Source organism: Agelaius phoeniceus, chromosome 24 (genome assembly GCF_051311805.1).
Source record: "Agelaius phoeniceus isolate bAgePho1 chromosome 24, bAgePho1.hap1, whole genome shotgun sequence".
Classification (NCBI taxonomy): Eukaryota; Metazoa; Chordata; class Aves; order Passeriformes; family Icteridae; genus Agelaius; species Agelaius phoeniceus.
In genome coordinates, this window is record NC_135288.1 from 2,262,815 (window position 1) to 2,285,606 (window position 22,792).

Genomic DNA, 22,792 nt, shown 5'->3' on the forward strand with positions numbered 1-22,792 from the left:
AAATTCCAGTCTGGCATCAAAACCGTTTTATTGTTCAATCAGAAGCGTTACATTCTCACCTGGGTTCGCTGCCAGGCCCAGGGGAAAGCTCTGAAAGCAAAATGCCCATTATCCAGTGGGAAATGGAAAGGAAAATCCAAAGGGTCAGATAAAAATAAATGGGATTTCGTACTCGGAAAAGCCTTAATATAAATAGGTAAGAAAATATTTATTTGTTTCAAGAGGGATCTCAACCCCAGCTCTGTCCAAGAGCTTGGCTCCATTCTGTCCTTAATAAAATGTCCATGGAAATGAGTAAAAAATCGTGTCTTCAAAAGAGAGGAGGAGAAAAACAAACTTCCCAGAGTAGGAAATGAGGAATTTCAGCATGGAAACACCGGGATCAGGCTCCCCACATCCCGGTTAAGTGCTCAGAAAAAAATCCAGGTGGTGCTTGGCATCCTGGCAGGGAAAGGTTTGAGTGGATCCAGGAGGATGCTCCTCGCCCAGGGAAGGATTGATCCAGCCCAAAAGCACGAGCAGAAGGCAGAGGAATCTCTGAGGAGAATCTGAGCTCTCCCTCCTTACCAAGGAGAGGGAGGGACCTGATGGTTTTTCCCAAAGGAGAAGCCTCCAAGGTCTCCCAGGATCCTGGGTGTGGAGTGTTTTAAGGCACGTGGCTGTTTCCTTCTGGCACTTATTCCAGCATTCTGGCACTGGGTGGGTTTAAGGGCAGGAGTGAGGTGTCCTGAGGCTGCTTCTTTGGTCCCATAGAATCCTGAGGATCCCAGCACCCACGTGGGGAAAGGTGAGTGAAGGTGGGATCAGAACTGAACCCAGCCAGTGTTACCCTGAGCCTGGCTGGCAGTTGACCTAGAGAGAGGGAAAAACAGGGGGGAAAAGGGTGTTTAGAGATGGTAAAGGCATCCAGGGAGGAAAGTGGGCTGCAAATGGGTCATCCAGGAGCACCCCAAAACTCTCCTGGAGCAGCAGAGCAAGAAGTGCCCGTGGACCCAAACACAGGGAATTGGCAGCACAGAGGCAGAGCCACTTCTGAACCCCAAAGCTGGGACTGGATGGAGCAGTGCCCCCACCCCAGTGGGGTTTTCCAGCAAAACCAGGCAGTTTTGGGGCATCCACCTCCCCCCAAATCCCTCTCCTGCTTACCCTGAAGCTTTGGCAAAGTCTCCCCAGACATCAGCAGCAGGAGCAGCAGTGGGCTGAGGCCAGGACAACAGGGAGTCTGTCAGAAAGTCAGGAAGAGAGGAAACAGAACAGCAGGAGTGATTTCCCACTCTCATTCCCAGCCTCCCCCCTTGGATGGATGAAGCAGCCCCTCAGGAGCTCTGGGTGAGCACAGACCTGTGATGGGGGTTCCTGGGAGCTGGGCAGGCGTGGAGAGCAGGGCCGGGCGCTCCCCAGAGCTGGATTTTCCTCCAGGGGGTGGTGGGAGCAAGCTCAGGCCCCCAGGCCCTGCAGGACGTGGCCTGGTGCTCCCTGTCCCTCCTTCTTTTTTCTTCATGTTCTGAAAGGAGAGCAGGAAGTTTGGGTGGGATTGCATTTAAATCCAAAGACAGAGTGTGAAAACCCTGGAAGACGAATTGTTTTAATTTGGGAATAAAATCCTGCACTGCTGTGATGTCCCACTGCTGGTGCACCCAAAGGGGTCACAGGAGGGGTGGATTTTACCCCAGATCCCACAGGGCTGGTTTTGGCAGCAGGAATTGATTGCACCACGACCCCTGCAAATCCCTGCAGGCAGCGTTATCCCCACGGGCTCTGCCCTGAGCCCATGCCCAGGGATTTTAGGGAGGAGCTGCTGCTTCCTCATGGCACCCAAAGGAAAAGCTGGAATCAGCTGGGAAAGGCCCTCACAGCAATGTTGAGTTTGATGGTTTGTCCCTCCTTGAAGCCCAGATCCAGTTTGGGTCCCTGCTCCAGGTCCTGGGCCTGCCGGGCCAGCTCGCTCTGCTGCCTCACCCACCTGTGGGAATTAAATCCATGGAAAAGGAGACACAGCCCACCCCAGGCTCCCCCAGACAAATAAATCCTGCTGAGGACCATCCCTCTGTGGCAGCAGCTCTGCAAAGGTGTGAGCTGGGACCTCACCTGAGGGAGCACCCAGGGGAAGATTCCCAGCAGCGGCTGCTGGAGCCCCATGGATCCCCCAGCCAGCACCATGTCCATCCATCCCTCCCCAAAACCCCAAAATTCCAAAACCCCACCATCCCCAGCAGCTGGAGCAGCCCCTCAGGGCAGTCCCTTACAGCTGATACAGGAAGCAGAGGAAGTAAATTAGGGAATCTGGAGTGGGAATTTGGATGCCCAGTTTTGAACTTGGGAAACCCAGTTTGGGACGCTGCTGATTCAGGCTGGGAAATCCTGGAGAGAGGAAGAGCTGCAAGTTCCCTCCTCTTCCCACCACAGCTGCCCAGCCCAGCTCCCACTTCTCCACCTCTCCTGGAGGAGACCTGCCAAAAACAGAGCTGAGAGGACACAGGGAGAGGCACAAACTCACTTGAAGTGGTCCTGGAGGGCCACGTTGAAGTCAAAGGCATCTCCTCGGTCCACAAAGCCGACCCCGATGAACGCCCGGCGGCCTGGGCAGGGAGGAGGAGATTGGGATGGGGATGGGGATGGGGATGGGATGGGATGGGATGGGATGGGATGGGATGGGATATCCCATTCTGCACAGCCCCGTGCCTGGTGCTGCCTCCAGAGGGAGCTGGGACACTGGAGACTGAGCCACAGGACTGGGGATCACAGAATCCCAGAATGGTTTGGGTTGAAAGGACTGTAAATCTCATTCCATTCCATGGCCAGGGACACCTTCCAGTATCCCAGGTAACTCCAAGCCCCTTCCAACCTTGGACACTGCCAGGGTAAAAAATCAGAAGCTTTTTACACAGGGTTCCAGGGGCAGCCAGAGCTGCTCTGGGCACCCTGTGCCAGGGCCTGCCCACCCTCACAGGGAACAATTCCTAATTCCCAATATCCCATCCATCCCTGCCCTCTGGCAGTGGAAGCCATTCCCTGTGTCCTCCTGTCCCTCCAGCCCCTATCCCCACTCCCTCTCCAGCTCTACTGGAGCCCCTTTAGGGACTGGAAGGCCACAATTAGGTCACTCCAGAGCCTTCCCTTCTCCAAAGGCATCTCCAGGTGTTTGACCTCGTTGGCTGCACAGTACAAACAGCTTTTTAATTAACTGGCAGCAGGGGGGTGTTCCTGCATCCTCCTGCCAACGCTGAGCAGCCAAACCCAAGAGTTTTTCTTCCTGGCCAAGGTCAGAGCCGTGGGAGGGAGGCAGCTCCTCCTTCTGCCCCCGCGCAGGGAACATTCCGCCATGGGAAGCAGGAATCCTTCCCGAGCAGGAGCAGCGAGGGCTCTGCGGGGTCCGCGGCTGTGCCGGACGCACCGTTCCCATCTTCAATCCGGATGACAAAGTATCGGCTGGAGTCCGTCACGCCCTCCACAGCGACCCCGGGGAACTGCTCCACAGGAGCCTGGGCAAAGAGCTCTCCTGGAACACAGCAAGGGGCCGGGTAACGCCGGGCCCAGCCCGCAGCGCTGCTCGCCCGGAGCCCCGCGATCCTCCTCACCCGAGCTCTTGTCCTCCAGCTTGATGAAGGCCGTGCTGCCCTTGGCCGTGATCCGCAGGCGGCCGCTCCAGGCCGGCTGGTCCAGCTGCCACTCCGCGGCCCTGGGGAGCAGGAGGGGAGCCTGAGCCCTGTGCCTCCCACAGGCCCCGTGCCGCCCACAGCCCCCGTATCGCCCACAGCCCCCGTGCCATCCACAGCCCCCGTGCCATCCACAGCCCCCGAGCTGCCCCACAGCCCCCGTGCCATCCACAGCCCCCGTATCGCCCACAGCCCCCGTGCCATCCACAGCCCCCGTGCCATCCACAGCCCCCGTATCGCCCACAGCCCCCGTGCCTCCCACAGCCCCCGTGCCGCCCACAGTCCCTGTGCTGCCCCGGGGCACCCATGGAGCTCCTGTGCCTGCTGACAGGGCCAGGGTGGGGACAGTGGCGTTTGTCACAAAATGGCTCGTTTCACCCCAAAACAGCTGCTGCGTTTGGGCAGGGAGCAGGAAAGAGCTGCGCGGGAGGTTTCGGTTCCCTTTCCGCGGAGTTTCCAGAGCCGAAGTTGCGTTAGGGACAGGCGGCTGTGGCAGGCCGGGCTTGGGTTGGGGGTCACTGACGGGGTGGGAACCCCAAAACACACAGGGGGACGGAGACAGCCCGGTGGGGTGGGGATGGGGGCACAGACACCTCCTGAGGGAACCCACGGGGGCTGAGCTTTCACACCGAAGGGCTGAGATACCCCATGAGGGGCAGCTCTTGCTGCCCCACGAGGAGGGAGAGACCCCGAACACCTCTGGGAGCCACAAACCCCACACACCTCATGAGGAGCGGACCCCACAAACCCCGCAGGGAGGGGGCGAGCCCCCCCACGCCAGGAGGCGCTGACACCCCGCGGGCGGGCGCGGGCCCCACCTGTAGCCGCGGTTGGAGGCCCGCGGCGGTACCCGGTACACGAGCACTGCCGGCTTCACGCACAGCACCGACTCGTACTCCTCCTCCGCCTCCGCCGCCATCGCGGCCCCGCCGCCGCTGTGCCCCGCCGCCTCGATGGTACCTCGGGGATGCCTCGGTGGTGCCTCAGGCCGCCCAGGAGGGGGCGGAGAGAGGCGCTTCCGCACCCGCGGCGCCCCCTAGCGAGCAGGAGGACCCGGTGCAGGGCGCTGCAGGGACCGGTCCCAGTTTGCTGCGGGAACTGGAACCGGCTCTGGGCTCCGAGCCACGAAACTGGCAGGTTTCACTGCTTTTATAAATCAAGTAATTTTATAAATTTATAAATCAGATAGTGGAGCCTGCTACTATTTCTATCTATTTCTATTATAGCGTTATATACTATATATGATAGTATTATATGTTCTATGATATATATGTGATATGTAAAATGTATGTATTAGATACTGGGTTGTATAATATATTATATATTATTATTGTTTGTTCTATATATTAATATTTCTATATTCTCTATTAACATTATATGTTTGCATTATTTATTTTATAAATAATTAGTTAAAAATCCTCCAAATTCAAGGGAGCCAGGGGCTGTAGGAGCTGCCAGAGCTCTCGGATTCCTCACCCCAGGAAGTTCCAGCACCTTCTATGGACATTATGGAGCACAACACCTGGGGGGAGCCCAGCACAGAGCAACAAAATAATCACATTCGATTAAATGAGTTCAAGTAACTGATTTGCTTTTCTCCTCCAGGGAGAGGCAGCGCTCACATCCACACTTGGGATCCACATCTTCCCTTGGAGCACTGCCCTTCCCACCCTCTTCAGACCACTCCTCTCAACCACCCTAAAAATGGAGTAAAATCCCCTGGGTTTGGGTGAAATTATGGGCAAAAGCTCCCAGATTTTACCTTCCTGGCAGATTTTTACACACCTGCCACCACTAAGCCTCCCCTGGCAGACACGGGGACAAAAGGAGGGAGCCATAAAGCCGTGAAAAGTTTAAAGACATTTATTTAAAATACAATTTATAAAACGTTTTCTTTCCGGCGCACGTTTTTTTTTGTTTTTTTGTTTTTTGGGGGGCAGAAACACGCGGGTACCGCGTCCATCCTCCCCCTCCTCGGGATGAAGGCGCTTCCCACAGGAACGCCGCCGAGCCCTGCCCGCGGGCGGGACGTGTCCTGGGCACCGTGTCCTGGCGCCGGGACGCAGCAGGAGCGGCCGGAGAAGGAGATTTCAGTGCTGGAAAAAGGGATTTCGGTGCCGGAGTTGGGATCTCGGTGCCAGCCACGGAGGAGGCAGCGATGTGGCACCAGAAATCCGGCAGATTTGGGAGGTTTTTGGCTATTCGATGCTATTTTTAGGAATAATTAAGGAAAGGCGCAGTGACTACAGTTATTGCTGACGGCCTTCTCCCTCCCGCTCCCTCCCGGAGCTCATCCCGGCCCCCAGGCTGAGGGGATGAGTGAGATCCCCCAAAAGTCCCCAGGATCCCAGGGGGAATCCTGGGGGAATCCCGCCCCACCCGGAACCAGCTGTGAGGAGCTGGTTAAGGTTCCGGGGGTTGGATACACAGGTAGTTTCTATTTTCCCGTTTCTGTGGGATTTCAGCCTCATTTCCACACAGGGCTTTTCGTGCACGTCAAGATTGGCTCGTTCCCCCTCGAACCCACTGAAGGCAGCACCCAGATGCAGGAATCCATCAGGAACCACCCAGGTCTCCAGGTCCTGGCCCTCCAGGAAGAGCATTTAGTGTTCATCCAATCCCTTGATATCGAGTGATCCTCAGCTTCATCCAGGGGGGGGAACATCTCCATTCCTGGGGAGCAGCAGCCTCCCCGTCCTCTTCCCAGGAGCTGGAGCAGGACAATCCCTTCCCTGAAGCCTCGCTGCCTCCAGGGAGATGGGGGAATCATCCAGGCTTTCCCCAAGGCTGGTCTGGTTCCCAGGTCTGCCATTCCAGGAGAGCTTGTACCGTCCCTGCGCCGCCGGGCCGGCCCCTCGGGATATCCCACTGCCCGACGTCACAGCCGCAGCGGCACCGGAGCCTCTCCTCCTCCTCCTCCTCACATCTCCCTAATTCTTCACCGCCCGGCCCTCCGTGGCCAGACAGCAGGCATTTGCACGGGGTCACTCTGCATTCCCTTCTCCCCAAACACAAAAGAACCCAAAAAGCATGTGTTTTAAGCTTCTCCTCAAAGCCAGCAGGGAATCGGAGCCAAGCTTGAACAGGAGCAGGATGTGAACTGAGTCCGACTCCGAGGTACCTGGGGGTATCCAGGAGTTCGCTTCCATGGCAGTGAAATGGAGAAGGAGAAACATGAGCTTGTCATCCCCAAGCCATCACATGCATGGAAATCCATTGGAATTCCCTTCGGAACACTCAGCTACCTCTCTGGATTCTAACAAACGGCTCAAACCCTTCCCACGCACTCCGCCGATCCAAGATACAGAAAACAAACAGTAAACCAAATAAAAGAACCTAAAATCCTTGGAAACAGAACTCGTTCTGGAAGTGATGAGGACAACATGTGCGGCTGGGGAGGCTTCCCATCTTTTTTTTTTTTTTTTTTTTTTCCTTAAATGCCAGGTTTGGAGTACAACAAACGTTATTGCTGGCGCTCGCTCCGACCCGAGTGGGACACGCACGACTCCCTGCGCCCGGCCGAGTCCGGCACGGCCCCTCGTGTCCCCCGGCCGCACGGGGGGACAGCCCTGCCGCGACGGCCGCTCACAGTGGGTGGAGAGGGGAGGTCACAGTGCGTGGGGCTGAAGGTCACAGTGGGCAGAGCAAAAGGGTCACAGTGCAAATCACCCCGGGAGGTCCCCTGGCCCGGGTCCGTGTGTCCGTGCCGGCAGAACGGCGCCTCCGCCTCTATCTGCGCTGCTTGAAGCCCTGCGAGCCATCGGGGCCCAGCGGCTGCCGGATCACATTGTTGGGCTGCCGGCTGTCCTCGGGCTGCGAGATCCGCGGCGGCCTGTGGGGACAGAGGGGGACAGCTGAGCCTGTGGGGCACTGCTGGGGCCTGCGGGGACAGAGGGGGACAGCTGAGCCTGTGGGGCACTGCTGGGGCCTGCGGGGACAGAGGGGGACAACTGAGCCTGTGGGGCACTGCTGGGGCCTGCGGGGACAGAGGGGGACAGCTGAGCCTGTGGGGCACTGCTGGGGCCTGCGGGGACAGAGGGGGACAGCTGAGCCTGTGGGGCACTGCTGGGGCCTGTGGGGACAGAGGGGGACAGCTGAGCCTGTGGGGCACTGCTGGGGCCTGCGGGGACAGAGGGGGACAGCTGAGCCTGTAGGGACACTGCTGGGGCCTGCGGGGACAGAAGGGGCCAGAACTGAGCCTGCAGGGACAGAGGAACAGAGCTGAGCCTGCAGGGACAGAACTGAGCCTGCGGGGACACTGTTGGGGCCTACAGGGACAGAGGGAACAGAGCTGAGCCTGTGGGGACAGAACTGAGCCTGCGGGGACACTGTTGGGGCCTACAGGGACAGAGGGAACAGAGCTGAGCCTGTGGGGACAGAACTGAGCCTGCGGGGACACCGGAAGCAGGGACAGGCGAATGAGGTGTGGAATTCTGAATGAGGTGTGGAATTCCGAGTGCCTTGGGGAAACCCCTGCACCACGGGAATGCTGTCAGGTGCTCTGGGGTCCCCAGCACAGGAAGGACGTGGAACAAGTCCCAAGGAGCCTGCCAAGGTGATCAGAGGGATGGAGCAGCTCTGCTGTGAGGAAAGGCTGGGGGAATTGGCATTGGTCAGCCTAGAACAGAGAACCTCTGGGGTGACCTAACTGGGGCCTTCCAGCGCCTGAAGGGGCCAACAGGAAAGATGGAGGGACTCTGGATGAGAGCCTGGGGGAATGGATTCCCACTGCCAAAGGGTAGGGATGGATTGGATATTGGGAAGAATTCCTCCCTGGCACAGGACTCCCAGAGAAGCTGTGGCTGCCACTGGATGCCTGGAAGTGTTCCAAAGGCACACGGATGTGGCACAGGGACACATTTAATGGGGAACACAGCAGCGCCAGTCAATGGCTGGACTCTGTGATCCTGGAGGGCTCTTCCACCCTCAATGATTCCATGGTTTATGGCCTTACCAGGCACTTCCCTCACTCCCACCTAGCTGAGGCTCTAACAGAGCCCCCCTCTCTCTGTGCCAGCCCTGCTGCACCCCCCAAGCAGCCCACCCCCTGCTAATGCCAGGCAGGAACTCCCCAGGCCCACGGGGCTGCTCCCACCTGTCCAGGATGGGCTTCTCCTGCTCCTCCTCGGGGCTGGCGCTGCCCAGGATGCGTTTCCTGGCCTCGGCGTACTCGGCCTCGCGCTGTGCCAGCGATTTGACGGGGAAGGCGGGGCGGCTGGCGGGGTGGCTGCTGCTGAGCACGCCGTTGCTCGTGGGCCGCTTCAGGATGCGGATCTGCGGCGGCGGCCCCGCGGGAAGGCTGTCGTCCTGGATCACAATCGGCACTTTGGGAGGAGATTTGGACTTTCTGCTGCTTAGCAAGAAAAACAAGGGGTTGGTGCTTGTTTGCTGCCCGGTGTCGCTATAGGACATGAAAAAACACAAGCGCACACCGCTGTTCTTAAGGTGAAGTGTCGCAGACATCTTTCATGAAAAATCCTTTCTTAGGATTTTTCCTTGTGAGAAGCTGCAGTTTCAGCAACCAAAAGTAAACAATGGTTATCTGCTGCTGTGGAATGCAACAGGTAGACCTGTGATTGGTCTCCTGTGGGTGTTTGGATTTCCTGACCACTCATGGCAGAGCTGGCTCTTGCTCTGTCTGAGACACAGATCTTTGTTATTCTTTCTTGTCTATTCTTAGCTTAGTTTCTTCAGAAACCTTTTCCTTTCTATTTCTTTTCAGTATAGTCTTAATGTAACATATATCATAAAATAATAAATCAAGCCTTCTGATCATGGAGTCAACATTCTCGTCTCTTCTTCATCCTGAAAACCCTTGTGACCACGGTCACAGTGAAGGAAAAAGGGAAGTTTATTTTCTGACTCTAACATTTATAGTTTTCCAAGAGTGCCAGTGGATTGGAGGGTGACAGTGCCACCTCTCCAATGACACTGGTCAAACCAACAGTTTATCAACTTTCTCTTCTTCTATATAAGAATGCAAAACAATGAGTTATTTACAAAAAGTGTGTGAGAAAGTTCACTACAAAAATGTCAACATTAAAAAGCTTAAAAAAATCTTAAAAAAACAGAGTGACAGCCTGGCGTGTGAACTCCTCATGCTCAGATGGCCTTCCTGTGATTAAGAGCAGCCTGGAATAATTAAAGGCCTTGTTATAGTTGTAACTCTGAAGAGGAGCAGTGGATTAGCTCAGAAAGAGATGGAAAATCAGTCCCTGCTGTGTGTGACACCATTAAACTCTCCTGAAGGAACAGGAACAGACTGCTCCTGTTCCTTCAGCAGAGCTTTACTGTGACTGTGTTCACTGGGGTCTCAGGTTGAGGGAAGAGACGAGGATCTGACTCTGTTTCAGAAGGCCTGATTTATTATTTTATTATATATATTACATTAAAACTATACTAAAAGAATAGAAGAAAGGATTTTATCAGAAGGCTAGCTAAGAATAGAATAGGAAAGAATGATAAAGTTTTGTGGCTTAGACTCTCTGTCCAAGCCAGCTGACTGTGATTGGCCATTAATTAGAAACAACCACATGAGCCCAATCCCAGATGCACCTGTTGCATTCCACAGCAGCAGATAACCATTGGTTACATTTTGTTCCTGAGGCCTCTCAGCTTCTCGGGAGGAAAAATCCTAAGGAAAGGATTTTTCATAAAAGATGTCTGCGACACTTTACCATTTCTAGTAGAAGATATTGGTATAAGCACCTTGACTTCATTCCCTGCAAGGATTTCTAGGGCCCCTCTCACCAGGACACCCAGCCTGTCACTCCAACCCTGCCATTTCTCTCCTCAGAGCCAGCCTCGGCCCCAGCTCACCATCTGAATGTTTTACAGTCCCTTTTCTGCATGGAACTCCCAGAGGATAAATCCCATGATTCTCTAATAATCAAAGGGGAAAAAACCCAACAACAAAGGACTCATCAGCAACGATTAAAAAAGCTTCTGGTAGGAGAAAATAACACAGCCCTGCCCAGGCCCAAAGGAAGCAGGAAAAGAAATTCTCCCTGATGCAAGACACAGCTAGTCAGTCCAGAGCCAGGAGCTGGGATTACCTGACTCACCCATTTCTTCCCCTCTTTCTCACACGGCTTCCCCCAAGCTGGAGCTTCATCCAGTCTGGAGGAGCCGGCTCTGAAATCAGAGCACTCTCAGCTTTCTCCCGCGGCTCCAAAGGGCCACCTAGTGGCACGGAGACAGGGATTCCCTGATTCTCAGCCCCAACCCAGCGCTCCCCGCTCAGTCTGAAGCTGTTTCCCCACTGCTCCCACTCCCCAGGCCCTCAGCTGTCCCAACAGCACCTCAGGAAAATCAGGATTTTACCTTTCCTTCTGTGTGATCTTCAGCTTCTTTTCCAACCGTCTGTCTATTTCCTTGAAAAGAAGGAGAGAAAAGTAAAACCACAAAGTTTTTTATTAAAATGAAGACCAATCTCAGTTTGGAGGTCGGAGTTTGAGCCTGTCTGGGCACACACTCAATTTCAGTACCGATCTGTAAAGGGGGGAGGGAGTGTGTGGTTCCATCTGAGGATGACTTGGGAATCAAGAGGCAGAGAAAAGCAAAGCCACCATGGATAACCCATGAGAAAAGCAAACCACCAGGAATATTTTGCTGTAACCAGCAGCACACCCACAGCAGGCCGTGGATCCGGCGCGGGGCGCTCATCGCTCATTTTAACCACCTCAGCTGGCAAAAAACCACCTGTGAGGGTAAAACCCCACAGAAACCACAGCAATTGCCCAGCAATTCCACGGCAAGGCACTCCTGGATCCAGGCAGGGATCAGGCCAAACCTGCTGGGCATTGGAGCAGCAGTGGCCATAGCCAGGGTGATCCAGGGAAGCTGAGCCCCGAGCCCAGAGCCCCGAGGCAGGGGCAGGGCTGGCCAGCAGGGCCACATTCCTGCCAGGAGAAGGCCCTGCCCTGCCCCACACGCACCAGGGAGCCTCCCTGGGCTGCTCCCTGCCTTTCCACACCTGCAGTCACCAGCGAGTCACCCATGGGCAGAGAGACGCGTTCATCACCCACAGAGCCGGGTCTGAGCGTGTCAGCTCTGCCCGAGGCTGGCAGCCACCTCTGCCAAGCTGGCCAGGTGTTGCAACCAGAGCAATCACAGAGAAAACTCGGCTAAGGAGGAGGACAAAGCCAGGTTTCCACCCCCCTGCAGGCGACCTGCCCCAACCCCGCCGGTATTTTTAGATCCTCACAATTTTTAGATCTTCACGACAGCTCCGAAGCAGCTTTTTGTGTTTGATTTAATCACAAAGGAAGGGGGAAAACACTACCTGAGAGTGTCCTAGTTTAGCCAGCTGATAACTGGCACTACAGAAGGAAATTCCAAACTTGTGGCAGGAGGCAGCTGCTCTGCTTTGAGGCCTGGCTGCAGGAACCACAGCGGGCACAGCTCGGGAAAGGAACGGGTTTGGACAGAAATTCCCTGACCCTGTGAGCAGGGAAGGAGCACAAGTCACTACAAGATGCCAAACCACAGTGCTGGCTGTTGGTCATACAGGCCACAGCAGCCTCCACCTAGAAGGGAATAAATCATTTCAGGAAGATGAAAGGTGGGTGGGAGGTTGAGTTTCCTCACCCAACCCTGTCCTGGGAGGTAACAAAACCAGGCAGAGCTTCACAAGGCAGAGCCTCCTGGGGAGGACAAACACCTGCAGGCAGCTTCCTTCCTCTTCAAGGGGACTGGGAGGGAGGAAAATCCCATTCCAGTGCTGCTCAGGAGGGAGGGAAATGTGTAAGAGCTGCCTCCTGCCCTCCCCAAAAGCAGTGGATATCCCAAAAGCAGAGGATGGAGATGCCGTGGAGCAGCTGGTGGCAAACAGCAGAAGCCAAATGAGGGGAAGGGGTTGGCTCCTCACTGAGCCAGCCCAGGTGTCACTGTGGTCTTGAAACCACATTTTCAGCCTCCAGGAGTTCACCCAGGCCCTCCTGGAATATCCCCATTAAATACTTCAGCACACGGGGGAGAGAGACAGCAGGAAAATGGGGTGGAGAGGGGGGAAACACACTGAGGAGCTCCTCAAACCATTTCACACTGAGTAGAAACAGGGCTGCTGAGCCCTCAGCTGGGACTTTGGGACAGAGGGGTCACAAGCCACATGGCAGCCCTGGGGAAGGCCCTGCTCTGCTGCCTCCTTCCCAGCAGAGGAGAGGTGGCCTGGCAAAAGTCACATTCCTGCATTGCTGGGGGCTCTGAGCTGAGCCCTGGGACTGTTCCTGCACTGCTGGGGGCTCTGAGGCTGTTCCTGCACTGCTGGGGGCTCTGAGCTGAGCTCAGGGCTGTTCCTGCACTGCTGGGGGCTCTGAGGCTGTTCCTGCACTGCTGGGGGCTCTGAGCTGAGCTCAGGGCTGTTCCTGCACTGCTGGGGGCTCTGAGCTGAGCTCAGGACTGTTCCTGCACTGCTGGGGGCTCTGAGCTGAGCTCAGGGCTGTTCCTGCACTGCTGGGGGCTCTGAGGCTGTTCCTGCACTGCTGGGGGCTCTGAGCTGAGCTCAGGGCTGTTCCTGCACTGCTGGGGGCTCTGAGCTGAGCTCAGGGCTGTTCCTGCACTGCTGGGGGCTCTGAGCTGAGCTCAGGACTGTTCCTGCACTGCTGGGGGCTCTGAGCTGAGCCCTGGGGCTGTTCCTGCATTGCTGGGGGCTCTGAGCTGAGCCCTGGGGCTGTTCCTGCACTGCTGGGGGCTCTGAGCTGAGCTGCACTGCTGGGGGGCTCTGAGCTGAGCTCAGGGCTGTTCCTGCACTTCTGCTGGCTCTGAGCTGAGCCCCAGGGCTGCACAGCCATGGTGTGACTGGGAGATGCTGCAATTGCAGGGTGTCACCTCCACCTCAGCACCTGAGAACAGGTGATTCATGGCATTGTCACCGAGCCCCAGCGCTGCCAGACAGCCCCACACGCTCCAACCACAGCCTGCAGCCTCCCCTGCCACAGAAAAATGAAGCTCTTTGCTCTGCTCAACACAAAAACTTATTCCAAGGAATCCTTCAAAACCTCCCCAATTCCTCCACAGCCTGTTTCACTTTTCCCACTCTGGAGCAGGTCACTTCCAGCAAAATTCTTGGTGCCTTTGTCTCCAAACCCCCAAAACTGGCAGTGGTCAGGGAGCAAACACGTGGTGCTGGACCATAAACCAGTGCTGTGTGCTTGGGGAGCTCCTCACCAGGGATCACACGGGGTCATGGAGGCTGGAAAAGACCTTGGATCACTGAGCCCACCCTGTCCCCAGCCTGGTGAGTGCCACCTCCAGGGATGGGAACCCCAAACCTCCCTGGGCAGTTCCAAGGCCTGAGCCCCCTTTCCATGGGGAAACTCCTCCTGATGTCCACCCTGAGCTCCCCTGGCCCAGCCTGAGGCTGTTCCCTCTCCTCCTGTCCCTGTTCCCTGGAGCACAGCCCGGCCCCCCTGGCTGTGCCCTCCTGTCAGGAGCTGTGCAGAGCCACAAGGGCCCCCTGAGCCTCCTTTGCTCCAGGCTGAGCCCCTGCCCAGCTCCCTCAGCCTCTCCTGGGGCTCCAGCCCCTTCCCCAGCTCCATTCCCATCCCTGGACACACTCCAGCCCCTCCAGGTCCTTCCTGAACTGAGGGGTCCAGGACTGGAGGTGCCTCAGCACAGGGGCCTGGCCCTGCCCTGGGCCTGTGCCCACACCAGGCTGGCACAGGGAGCAAAGCCAGGAGCAGTAAAATATCCCCTAAATTCCAGCCTCAGCAGCTGATGGGAGCACTGTGCTCCCTGCAGAACACGAGGCTTCCTCCACACGCAGGGACCTTGGCAGAATAACAGAAACCAATCCCTGACACCAATCACACCCACCCCAACCACTGCAGGATCCACAGAATTCCTGGCACTGCTGAGGGGATTCCAGCTGCCTCCAAACATCCACTGAACTTTTGGGAAGGAAAAATCTCCTTTTGTGTTTAAACAGATGGCCAAAAGCAGCTCCCCACCTCACACACCTCTTGGTGTGTCAGAAATTGTGTTTTCTTCTAAACACAGGCACTGACTCTGCATTTTCCAGGCAGCTCAGTGCTCATTACTAGGATGTCTGGAATTGTAGGAATGGAGTGTTTGAACACCACGTGCAGACACAGTCCCAGCCCTGAGCAGCCTCACAGCTCGTGACAGGGATCACTGCACCAATTTAAAAGCAGAATCACCTTGGCAGTGCTCATTTTTAATTAAAATCAAATCCCTGCTGCTGCTCCTCATGGATCCATCCGTCTGCTGATGTCACCCCCTCTCCTCTGCTGTGTCACGCTGGCTGTCACCGTGTGGGTAAGGAGATAAAATTAGGAGCTGACTCTGAGGGCAAGTGCCAGAGGCACTACAAGCACCACAGGCATGAACTGTCTGCAGAGACAGCTGGATGGGGCATCTGAGGAGCTGGACAGGTCACTGTGGACAAACCCCAGGTGTCCTTCACCTGAGGGGCTCTTTCAGCTCCCCCTTCCCACACGAACTTATCAGCATCACCAAAAACCAAGCCTGCTTCACATCCCCAAAGAGCAAAACCCCCTCCCCAAAGATTAGGAAGGAATCTCACCAGCCTATTTTTAGGGCTATTATTTGTGGATGCCAAACAGGACCCAAACAAACAGCCTGAAGAAGATTCTGTTCTCTGACATTTAGGCTGCATTTGTGGACAAGGACGTCATGGAAACTGAGCTCCAGCCCCACCACAGCCACCCTTCCTACCCCTACCCTGAGGAAAACAGCCAGCAGGATCCATAACCCCCCTTGGAATGCAGACATGGACCCCAGGACACGAAGCTGCTGCTCAGATCCCACATTCCTGTGGCTTGGCATCCCAAAGAGCCACCCAGCAATTCAGCTGACACCTTGGGGGTGCTCCTGGTGAGCTGGAGACCCTCAGCACCCCAGGAATGCATCCTTCAGGAAGGGACAGCCCTCCAGGGGATGGAGGCACATTCCCAGGCAAATCCAGAATATTGGGAAGCACAGGGGCCTGAGCCAGCCACGCTGCTGGCCAGAAACCTTTTGGGAATACACATTTGGGAATACATGCAGTGCCCTGGACACACACATTGTGAGCATCGTCCCCATCCCTGCCAGCCGGGACTCTCCAAGCACAGCAAACACTGGCAGCTCCCTCTGGCTGCCTTTCACCCCAAGGTGAGTGAGTGAGCTCCACTGAAGGTGCGAGGAAGGCAGAGACTTGGTGTCAATCACTTACACCAGGTGCTATCCGCCCTCTTGCTCCAAAAGTCCTCTGCAGAAATCCAGGGGAGATCCCTACCGGAGCACAGACAGCAGTCCTGGTGCTCTCCTGGATCTCTGGTAACATTCCAAAGCTCTGGAAAACCATTAACCACATTCTCTGCTGTATCTGCTCCCAGCACAACCTTCTACCCCTTCTCACCCCAATAACATGGAATGTCAAACCCCAGAACAAGTGAATTTCAGCTGGAGCTGGATCCTCCCAAAACCACAGCCTTGTCTGCTCCTCATAGCACCACTGGCTGCTCTGGCAATTCCTGACAGAGACAAACTCCAAAGCCTGGCTGATGTTCCTTTCTTTAGGAAATAAAAGCAAGTTTTAAGATCTGAGGTCAGCAGAGCTGTTGATGGGGACCTGAACCTGGAACTGCTTCCCAAAACACCCTCAGGAAAGAACAGACGTGGGCAGTCCCTGATCTCCTCCTTACTCACCTATTTCTCTCCTCCAAAGCGAAATTAATCTATTAATTACTGCAACCCTCCAGTTCCTGAGGCTACTGGGGATCAGCCTGCTGCATTAATCAGTCCTCCCAGTCGCTCTGCCAGGCTCAGGCCTGGCAGTGGCAGCCCAGGACAGCCCCAGGGGTTTGTGTCTCCATGGCAGATCCTGCTCCTCAGCACCAGGCACTGAGGACACGGAGCATTTTTGGGAACAAGCCTGGCAGTGCCACAGGACATTCCCAGCACAGATTTTTAGGGCTGGGGGAAGCACTCAGTGGGGCAGCAGCTCCTTCTCCCTTGCTGCAGAATCCCCAAACCAACCCTCACTTCCCCCTGTTCATTCCCAACCTCCAAACTTCCCATTTCTTACCAACAAACCTCCCTCTGCCCATGCAACACCGAGCAGCAGAAACAGAAACTTCCATTCCCAGTTTCAAGATTTTTTTGGGTCTGTTACAGCACCTAAAGCAAACATTTGGTGAAAGTTTGCCCCAAATCTTTTTGGTGTGGGAAGTCCAAATCCATCCTGGGCTCATGGCAGCAGGGGAGGGGGGATTCTGAGACCCTCAGCACCTGCAGAGCTGCCCCAGCCCTGGCCCAGCACAGGGAGGAGCTGGAGCTGCTGGAGGCTCCAGGGGGATCAGGGGGATGGAGCAGCTCTGCTGGGAGAGCTGGGAATGCTCACCTGGAGAGGAGAAGCTCCAGGGAGAGCTCAGAGCCATTCCAGGGCCTGAAGGGGCTCCAGGAGAGCTGGAGAGGGACGGGGGCAAGGGATGGAGGGACAGGACACAGGGAATGGCTTCTACTACCAGAGAGCAGGGATGGATGGGATATTGGGAATTAGGAATTGTTCCCAGGGCAGGCCCTGGCACAGGGGGCCCAGAGCAGCTCTGGATCCCTGGCAGTGCCCAAAGCCAGGCTGGACATTGGGGCTTGGAGCAGCCTGGGACACTGGAAGATGTCCCTGTCCGTGGCAGGACATGGAATGGGATGAGCTTTAAGGTCCCTGCAAACCACTCTGGGATTCCCTCACAGCCCTGGCCCCAAAACCCAATTTTCCTCACAGACACAGCTCCTGCACAGCCCAACCTCGTCAGTGTGGCCTCTGCCCACAGCAGCCATTAGCACAGGGAGGTCACAGTGTCACACTCCAAGATATTTCCCTTCTACCTGAACTTCAACCCCACTGAGCACCTCCAAGTGACAGGAGCTGACACCTTCAGACGCAGTGACCCAGAGCCTGGCAGGTGACACCCATGGCACCCTCACGTGTGACAGACAGGAGACATCCTGGCACCTCAGGAGCCCTGTCCTCCCTGAGCGCTGTGACACAAGCTGGGGACAGCCCCCAGGCCAGGCCAAAGTGCATTCCCAGCCTCTGGCTGCTCCATCCACCCAGAGTGGCCAATCCCAGGACACAGGGCAGGTTCTCCCCTCCCAGGGACACTGGAGGGGCTGCAGGCAGCAGCTGGGAGCTCAGTCTGCAAACTCCAGGGGGAAAACGACACACAAGGAGGTTAATTCCATGGGATTTTAACCTGTTTAGGATTGCCAGAGTAATGTTTGACCTGCAGGGAACCACGGAATGCCCTGAGCTGGAAGGGACCCACAGGGATCAAACCCGACCCCTGGCCCTGCACAGACACCCCAACAATCCCAGCCTGTCCAAACCCTCCTGGAGCTCTGGCAGCCCCAGGGCTGGGACCATTCCCTGGGGAGCCTGGGCAGTGCCCAGCACCCTCTGGGGAAGAGCCTTTCCTGATCTCCAACCCAAACCCCCCTGGCCCAGCTCCAGCCCTTCCCTGGCTCCTGTCCCTGCTCACAGGGAGGGATCAGAGCTGTCTCCCCCCTTGGGATGAAACTGAAAGAGATTCTGACCTGAAATCAATGATTAAGACTCTGACACACTCCAGTTTTAGCTGGCAAATGAGTAACCAATGAATCCACCTGCCAAGCACCAATTCCAAGCTGAGGATCACCCATGACCATGGATACACTCCAGTTTTGGAGCCCAGCTTCCCATCTAACATTTAATTATTGGTTTAGCCAGGTAAACAGGCCTGAGGTCACCAACTGACCTCTGATTTGTGTTTGTCAGCTGGGCCACACAACACCACACAAAAACAAACCAGGAATTAAGGCTCATTAGTGTTTTCTGACCCAGACTGGCCTTTGAAGCCCTTCCCACCCTTACTCCTAACTCAGACTTTACTCACAGCCTGGTTTCCATCTGTAACTCCCCATTCCACAGACATTCCAGGGCTCTAATTGGACACCAGGGAGGTGACAATGACCCAGAGGACCCACGGAGCTCTGCTGCACCCTGTGGCCCTGGGACAGGGGGCCCTGCCTGCCATGGTCACTCATGGGTGGCACATTCCCAAGGAGCTGCTCCGTGTCTGGGGCAGTCCTGATGGCACATGAGCAAAACACAAACAGAGGCCATGCTGAACACCCAAACACCACCAGGATTTGTTCCACAGCTCCCTGACTGACCAAATCGAGCTGGCTTGGGTTTTGGGGGGTTTTCTTCAACCTAATAAGATTTTCCTGGTGCCTGATTTGGGAGAGCTGCAAGAGAAAAATGAGGTGAATTTTAATTAGGAGGCCATGGGATCTCTGCTCGGCCCAGAGCTGCCTCTTGCTGACAAACCTTCCTTAAGGTCTTGAGCAGAAGTTCTCAGCCTCACCAAAAGCTAGAAACAAAAACCCCCAGAACTAAAAATCTGATGTATTTGCTTTCCCAAGGAGCACCCTGTGGGTGGAATATTAAAAAATTACACGCTAGGACACAGATAATGTATCCCATAAAACCCACCATGGATCTCCTGCTACATCTCTACTGTTCCCTCGTGTGCTGAAGGGTCTAAAAAAATTAAATAACTCAGGCACCCAACAGTGGGAAGTATCAGCATCACAGAATCCTAGAATGGTTTGGGTTGGAAGGGACCTTAAAGCTCCCCCAGTGCCACCCCTGCCATGGGCAGAGACACCTTCCACTGTCCCCAATGTCCAGCCTGGCCTTGGGCACTGCCAGGGATCCAGGGGCAGCCACAGCTGCTCTGGGCACCCTGTGCCAGGGAACAATTCCTGCCCAATATCCCAGCTAACCCTGCCCATTCCCTGTGTCCTGGCACAGCAGGATGTGTTTGAGCTGCTCCCTGGTGTCTCTGCTCTGCTGCAGCCTCCTCCTGAGCACCAACCAGGACAGCCAAACCCTGTTCCTGTATGCTGGGATCCACCTCGTGCTGCCTTGGATGGAAGAAAATCACAGAGTCAGGGAATGTCCTGAGCTGGAAGGGACCCACAGGGATCAAACCCAAGCCCTGGCCCTGCACAGACACCCCAACAATCCCAGCCTGTCCAAACCCTCCTGGAGCTCCCAGGGCTGGGACCATTCCCTGGGGAGCCTGGGCAGTGCCCAGCACCCTCTGGGGAAGAGCCTTTCCTGATCTCCAACCCAAACCCCCCTGGCCCAGCTCCAGCCCTTCCCTGGCTCCTGTCCCTGCTCACAGGCAGGGATCAGAGCTGTCCCTCAGGAGGAGCTGCAGTTGCTGCTGGTGCTACAGCAGAGCCTCCTCCTGCCCTCGCTGCTCTGTGCCCACCTGCTGCCTCCTGTGGCTGTGACTTTGGGGCACCTGAACGTCCCCAGCTGCAGCAGCATCCATCAGGACCACAAGAACCACGGGACAAGGGGAGGTTGAGCTCTCCTGTGACCCATCCTGTCAGCATCCACTTCCTGCAGGCACCACCAGCAGCTCCAGGGCTCCTTCCTGCCAGGCACAGAGTGAGATCCCCTTCCTGACCCCCAGGGCTGGCCCAGGGCAGCTCCTGCCCCTCTCCCAGCCTGCACAGGCGCTCGCTTCCCACACCCCTCCAACTGCTCCTCAGGCATACAGAGCCTAACAACTGCAACAGCAGCTGCTCCTCCTGCCAGGCCTACAGGAGCAGCTGAGGGAGCTGGGCAGGGGCTCAGCCTGGAGCAAAGGAGGCTCAGGAGGCCCTTGTGGCTCTGCACAACTCCCTGACAGGAGGGGACAGCCAGGGGGATCAGGCTCTGCTCCCAGGGAACAGGGACAGGAGGAGAGGGAACGGCCTCAGGCTGGGCCAGGGCAGGCTCAGGTTGGACACAAGGAGGAATTTCTGCATGGAAAGGGTGCTCAGGCCATGGCAGGGGCTGCCCAGGGAGGTTTGGGGTTCCCATCTCTGGAGGTGTCCAAGGAAGGCCTGGAGGTGGCACTCAGTGCTCTGGGCTGGGGACAAGGTGAGGACTGGGCACAGGGAGGACTCAATGGTCCTGGAGGGTTTTTCCTACCCCAACGATTGTGTGATTCCCCAGGGAATCTCCCTGTTTTCCCTGCTCACCAGCACAAGCACCCCTGAGGTTACGAGCACAGCAGTTTGGACTGGAAATGGGTGTGAGAAAGGACAAGTGACAGGGATTTCTCCTTCTAAGGAAAAGCACCTGGGAGGTACCATCAGGAAGGACAAACTGGGAGGACGCTCCATGGCAGGATTGGAGCATCAGGACCATTTTAAACCATTACTCAAGGCCACAGTCATGGGCTCCCGAGGCTCCAGCCGTGTCCCTTCATGGAGCGCTGGAATTATCTCCGAGCCGGGCACGAGGGGCGGGCGAGCGGCTGCGCTGCCAGCCTGGCACCGGCCCCTCTCGGGCATTCAATTACAGGCTCTATTTTGCTCCCCTGGCTCTGGCCAGGTGTAACCCAATCCCTTGCCCACAGTGGCGTCCAGGCTCCTCACCGAGGCCCCGTCCGGAGGTCCCGCTGCCCTCTGATCCCCCCGACCCCGAGGAACTCGCCACAAGCAGAGTTTGCCCGGCGGAGTTTCCCCTCGCTGCGAGCAGCGCGCCCGCCCACACTGCTGCTGAGGCAGGGCTGATCTGCGAGCACAGCACTCGCAGCCCTCGGGGTCCCCGAGCGTGACACACACGGTGCCCATCCAGCCCCGGAGCCGCTGCTGAAGCGGGGCCGAGCCCCAGGGGCCGGGCTGGGACTCTCCCCGTTCTGCGCGAGTGACGGAGCACGTTCCGATCGGGGGGAAAGGCCTTCGGGTGTGCGCCCGCTGCCCCCAGAGCCCGCCAGGGTCACCGCCACGCCGGGCTCGCACATTTTGGCTCTGCTCGTCCCTCCTGCTCCACCCCTCCGGCCAGCGGAGCTTCCCGCGGGGCTGGGCCGCGACCCCGCCGAGCCCCCGCGGCCGCAGCCCCGCCGCGCCGAGGGGGGTTTGGACACCGAGGAGCACACGGGGGGCCGGAGGACGGGCAGGGAGCCGCTCCGAGGAGGGACCTAAAGCGGGACCGAAGAACCGGCGAGCAGCGGGGCTGGGGGCGATCCGCAGCCCCCCGCGCCGAGCGAGGCCGCGGTCTCTTTAAGAGGCCTAGCAGCGCCGCGGGGCCGCCGCGCCGCCGGACGCGTCCCGACGCCTCCTCAAGCAGCGCCGCGCTGCCCGCCCGCGCCCCCCCGGCGCCCCGGGCCCGCCGCGCCGGCCCGCGCCGCCGCCCTCACCCCGCTGTCGGCCGCCTCCTCCCAGCTCTCCGCGACCTCCTCATCTTCCATTTTAATTCCCGTCCGCCGCCGGGCCCGCGCGCCCGCGCATGCGCGCGCCGCCCGCCGGCCCGCGCCCGGCAACGCACGCGCAGCGCGCGGAAAGGGCGGGAAGCGGCGGCGGGGCGGGGGCCCCACAGCGGCCCCTGGCGGCCGGGAGGACCCGGCTCAGGGCGGGGCTTTGAGGCGTTCTCCTTTAATTTTTGTGTTTTCCTTAAATTTTGAGGTGTTTTCCCTCAGTTTGGGCGTGATTTCCTTTTGAGATATTTTCTCTTAATTTTGCTGTGTTTTCCCACAATTTCGATGAGTTTTCTTTTAATTTTGACGTGTTTTTCCTCGATTTTGGTGTGCTTTCCACAATTTTGAGGATTTTCCCTTAATTTTGAGGTGTTTTTCCTCGATTTTGGTGTGCTTTCCACAATTTTGAGGAGTTTTCCTTTAATTTTGAGCTATTTTCCCTTTATTTTGGTGTGCTTTCCATAATTTTGAGGAGTTTTCCCTTAATTTTGATGTGTTTTTCCTTGATTTTGGTGTACTTTCTCTTAATGTTCAGGCATTTTTGTTTGTTTTTCTTTAGTTTTGTTTTCCCTTAAATTTTCGAGTCTTTTCTCTTAGTTTTAGGGTGTTTTCTCTTAATTTTGAGGCGTTTTCACCTAATTTTGGGTTATTGGACAAATCTCTCTCCAAATTTAAGCTATTTCAGCCACCAATCCAGCCTCTGGTTCCTCCTGCAGACATCCAGGTGTCCGTGTGTCCTTCCAACCAATTGGTGCCTCTTCATTTAAGCCTAAAGCTGCTCTTATGGAGCACAAGGATACACTCCAGCCTTCAGAAACATCCAAAATTCCCCAAGTCCCATAATTTCTTAAACCTTTCTCATTTATATCC

The 22,792-nt window shown here is 56.5% G+C and overlaps 2 protein-coding genes across 3 annotated transcripts; both read right to left on the minus strand.

The window, feature by feature from the left end:
• Positions 1 to 11: 11 nt before the first annotated feature.
• NECAP2 (NECAP endocytosis associated 2) lies at positions 12 to 4,663 on the minus strand. Its single transcript, XM_054647695.2, has 8 exons — positions 4,475 to 4,663; positions 3,579 to 3,679; positions 3,395 to 3,499; positions 2,498 to 2,579; positions 1,855 to 1,963; positions 1,342 to 1,504; positions 1,147 to 1,222; positions 12 to 852 (listed from the first exon to the last, which is right to left on the minus strand). Exons 1-8 carry the CDS (start codon positions 4,573 to 4,575, stop codon positions 804 to 806), a joined length of 786 nt encoding a protein of 261 aa, XP_054503670.2. The 5' UTR covers positions 4,576 to 4,663; the 3' UTR covers positions 12 to 803.
• An 841-nt stretch (positions 4,664 to 5,504) lies between these two features.
• SZRD1 (SUZ RNA binding domain containing 1) lies at positions 5,505 to 21,977 on the minus strand. 2 transcript variants are annotated; one of them, XM_054647808.2, is made up of 4 exons: positions 21,866 to 21,977; positions 10,980 to 11,029; positions 8,752 to 9,003; positions 5,505 to 7,488 (listed from the first exon to the last, which is right to left on the minus strand). In XM_054647808.2, exons 1-4 carry the CDS (start codon positions 21,914 to 21,916, stop codon positions 7,386 to 7,388), a joined length of 456 nt encoding a protein of 151 aa, XP_054503783.1. In that variant the 5' UTR covers positions 21,917 to 21,977; the 3' UTR covers positions 5,505 to 7,385. The 2 variants fall into 2 exon arrangements, with proteins under 2 accessions (XP_054503783.1, XP_054503782.1); XM_054647807.2 differs by having other exon boundaries at positions 8,752 to 9,006.
• Between the last annotated feature and the right edge of the window lie 815 nt (positions 21,978 to 22,792).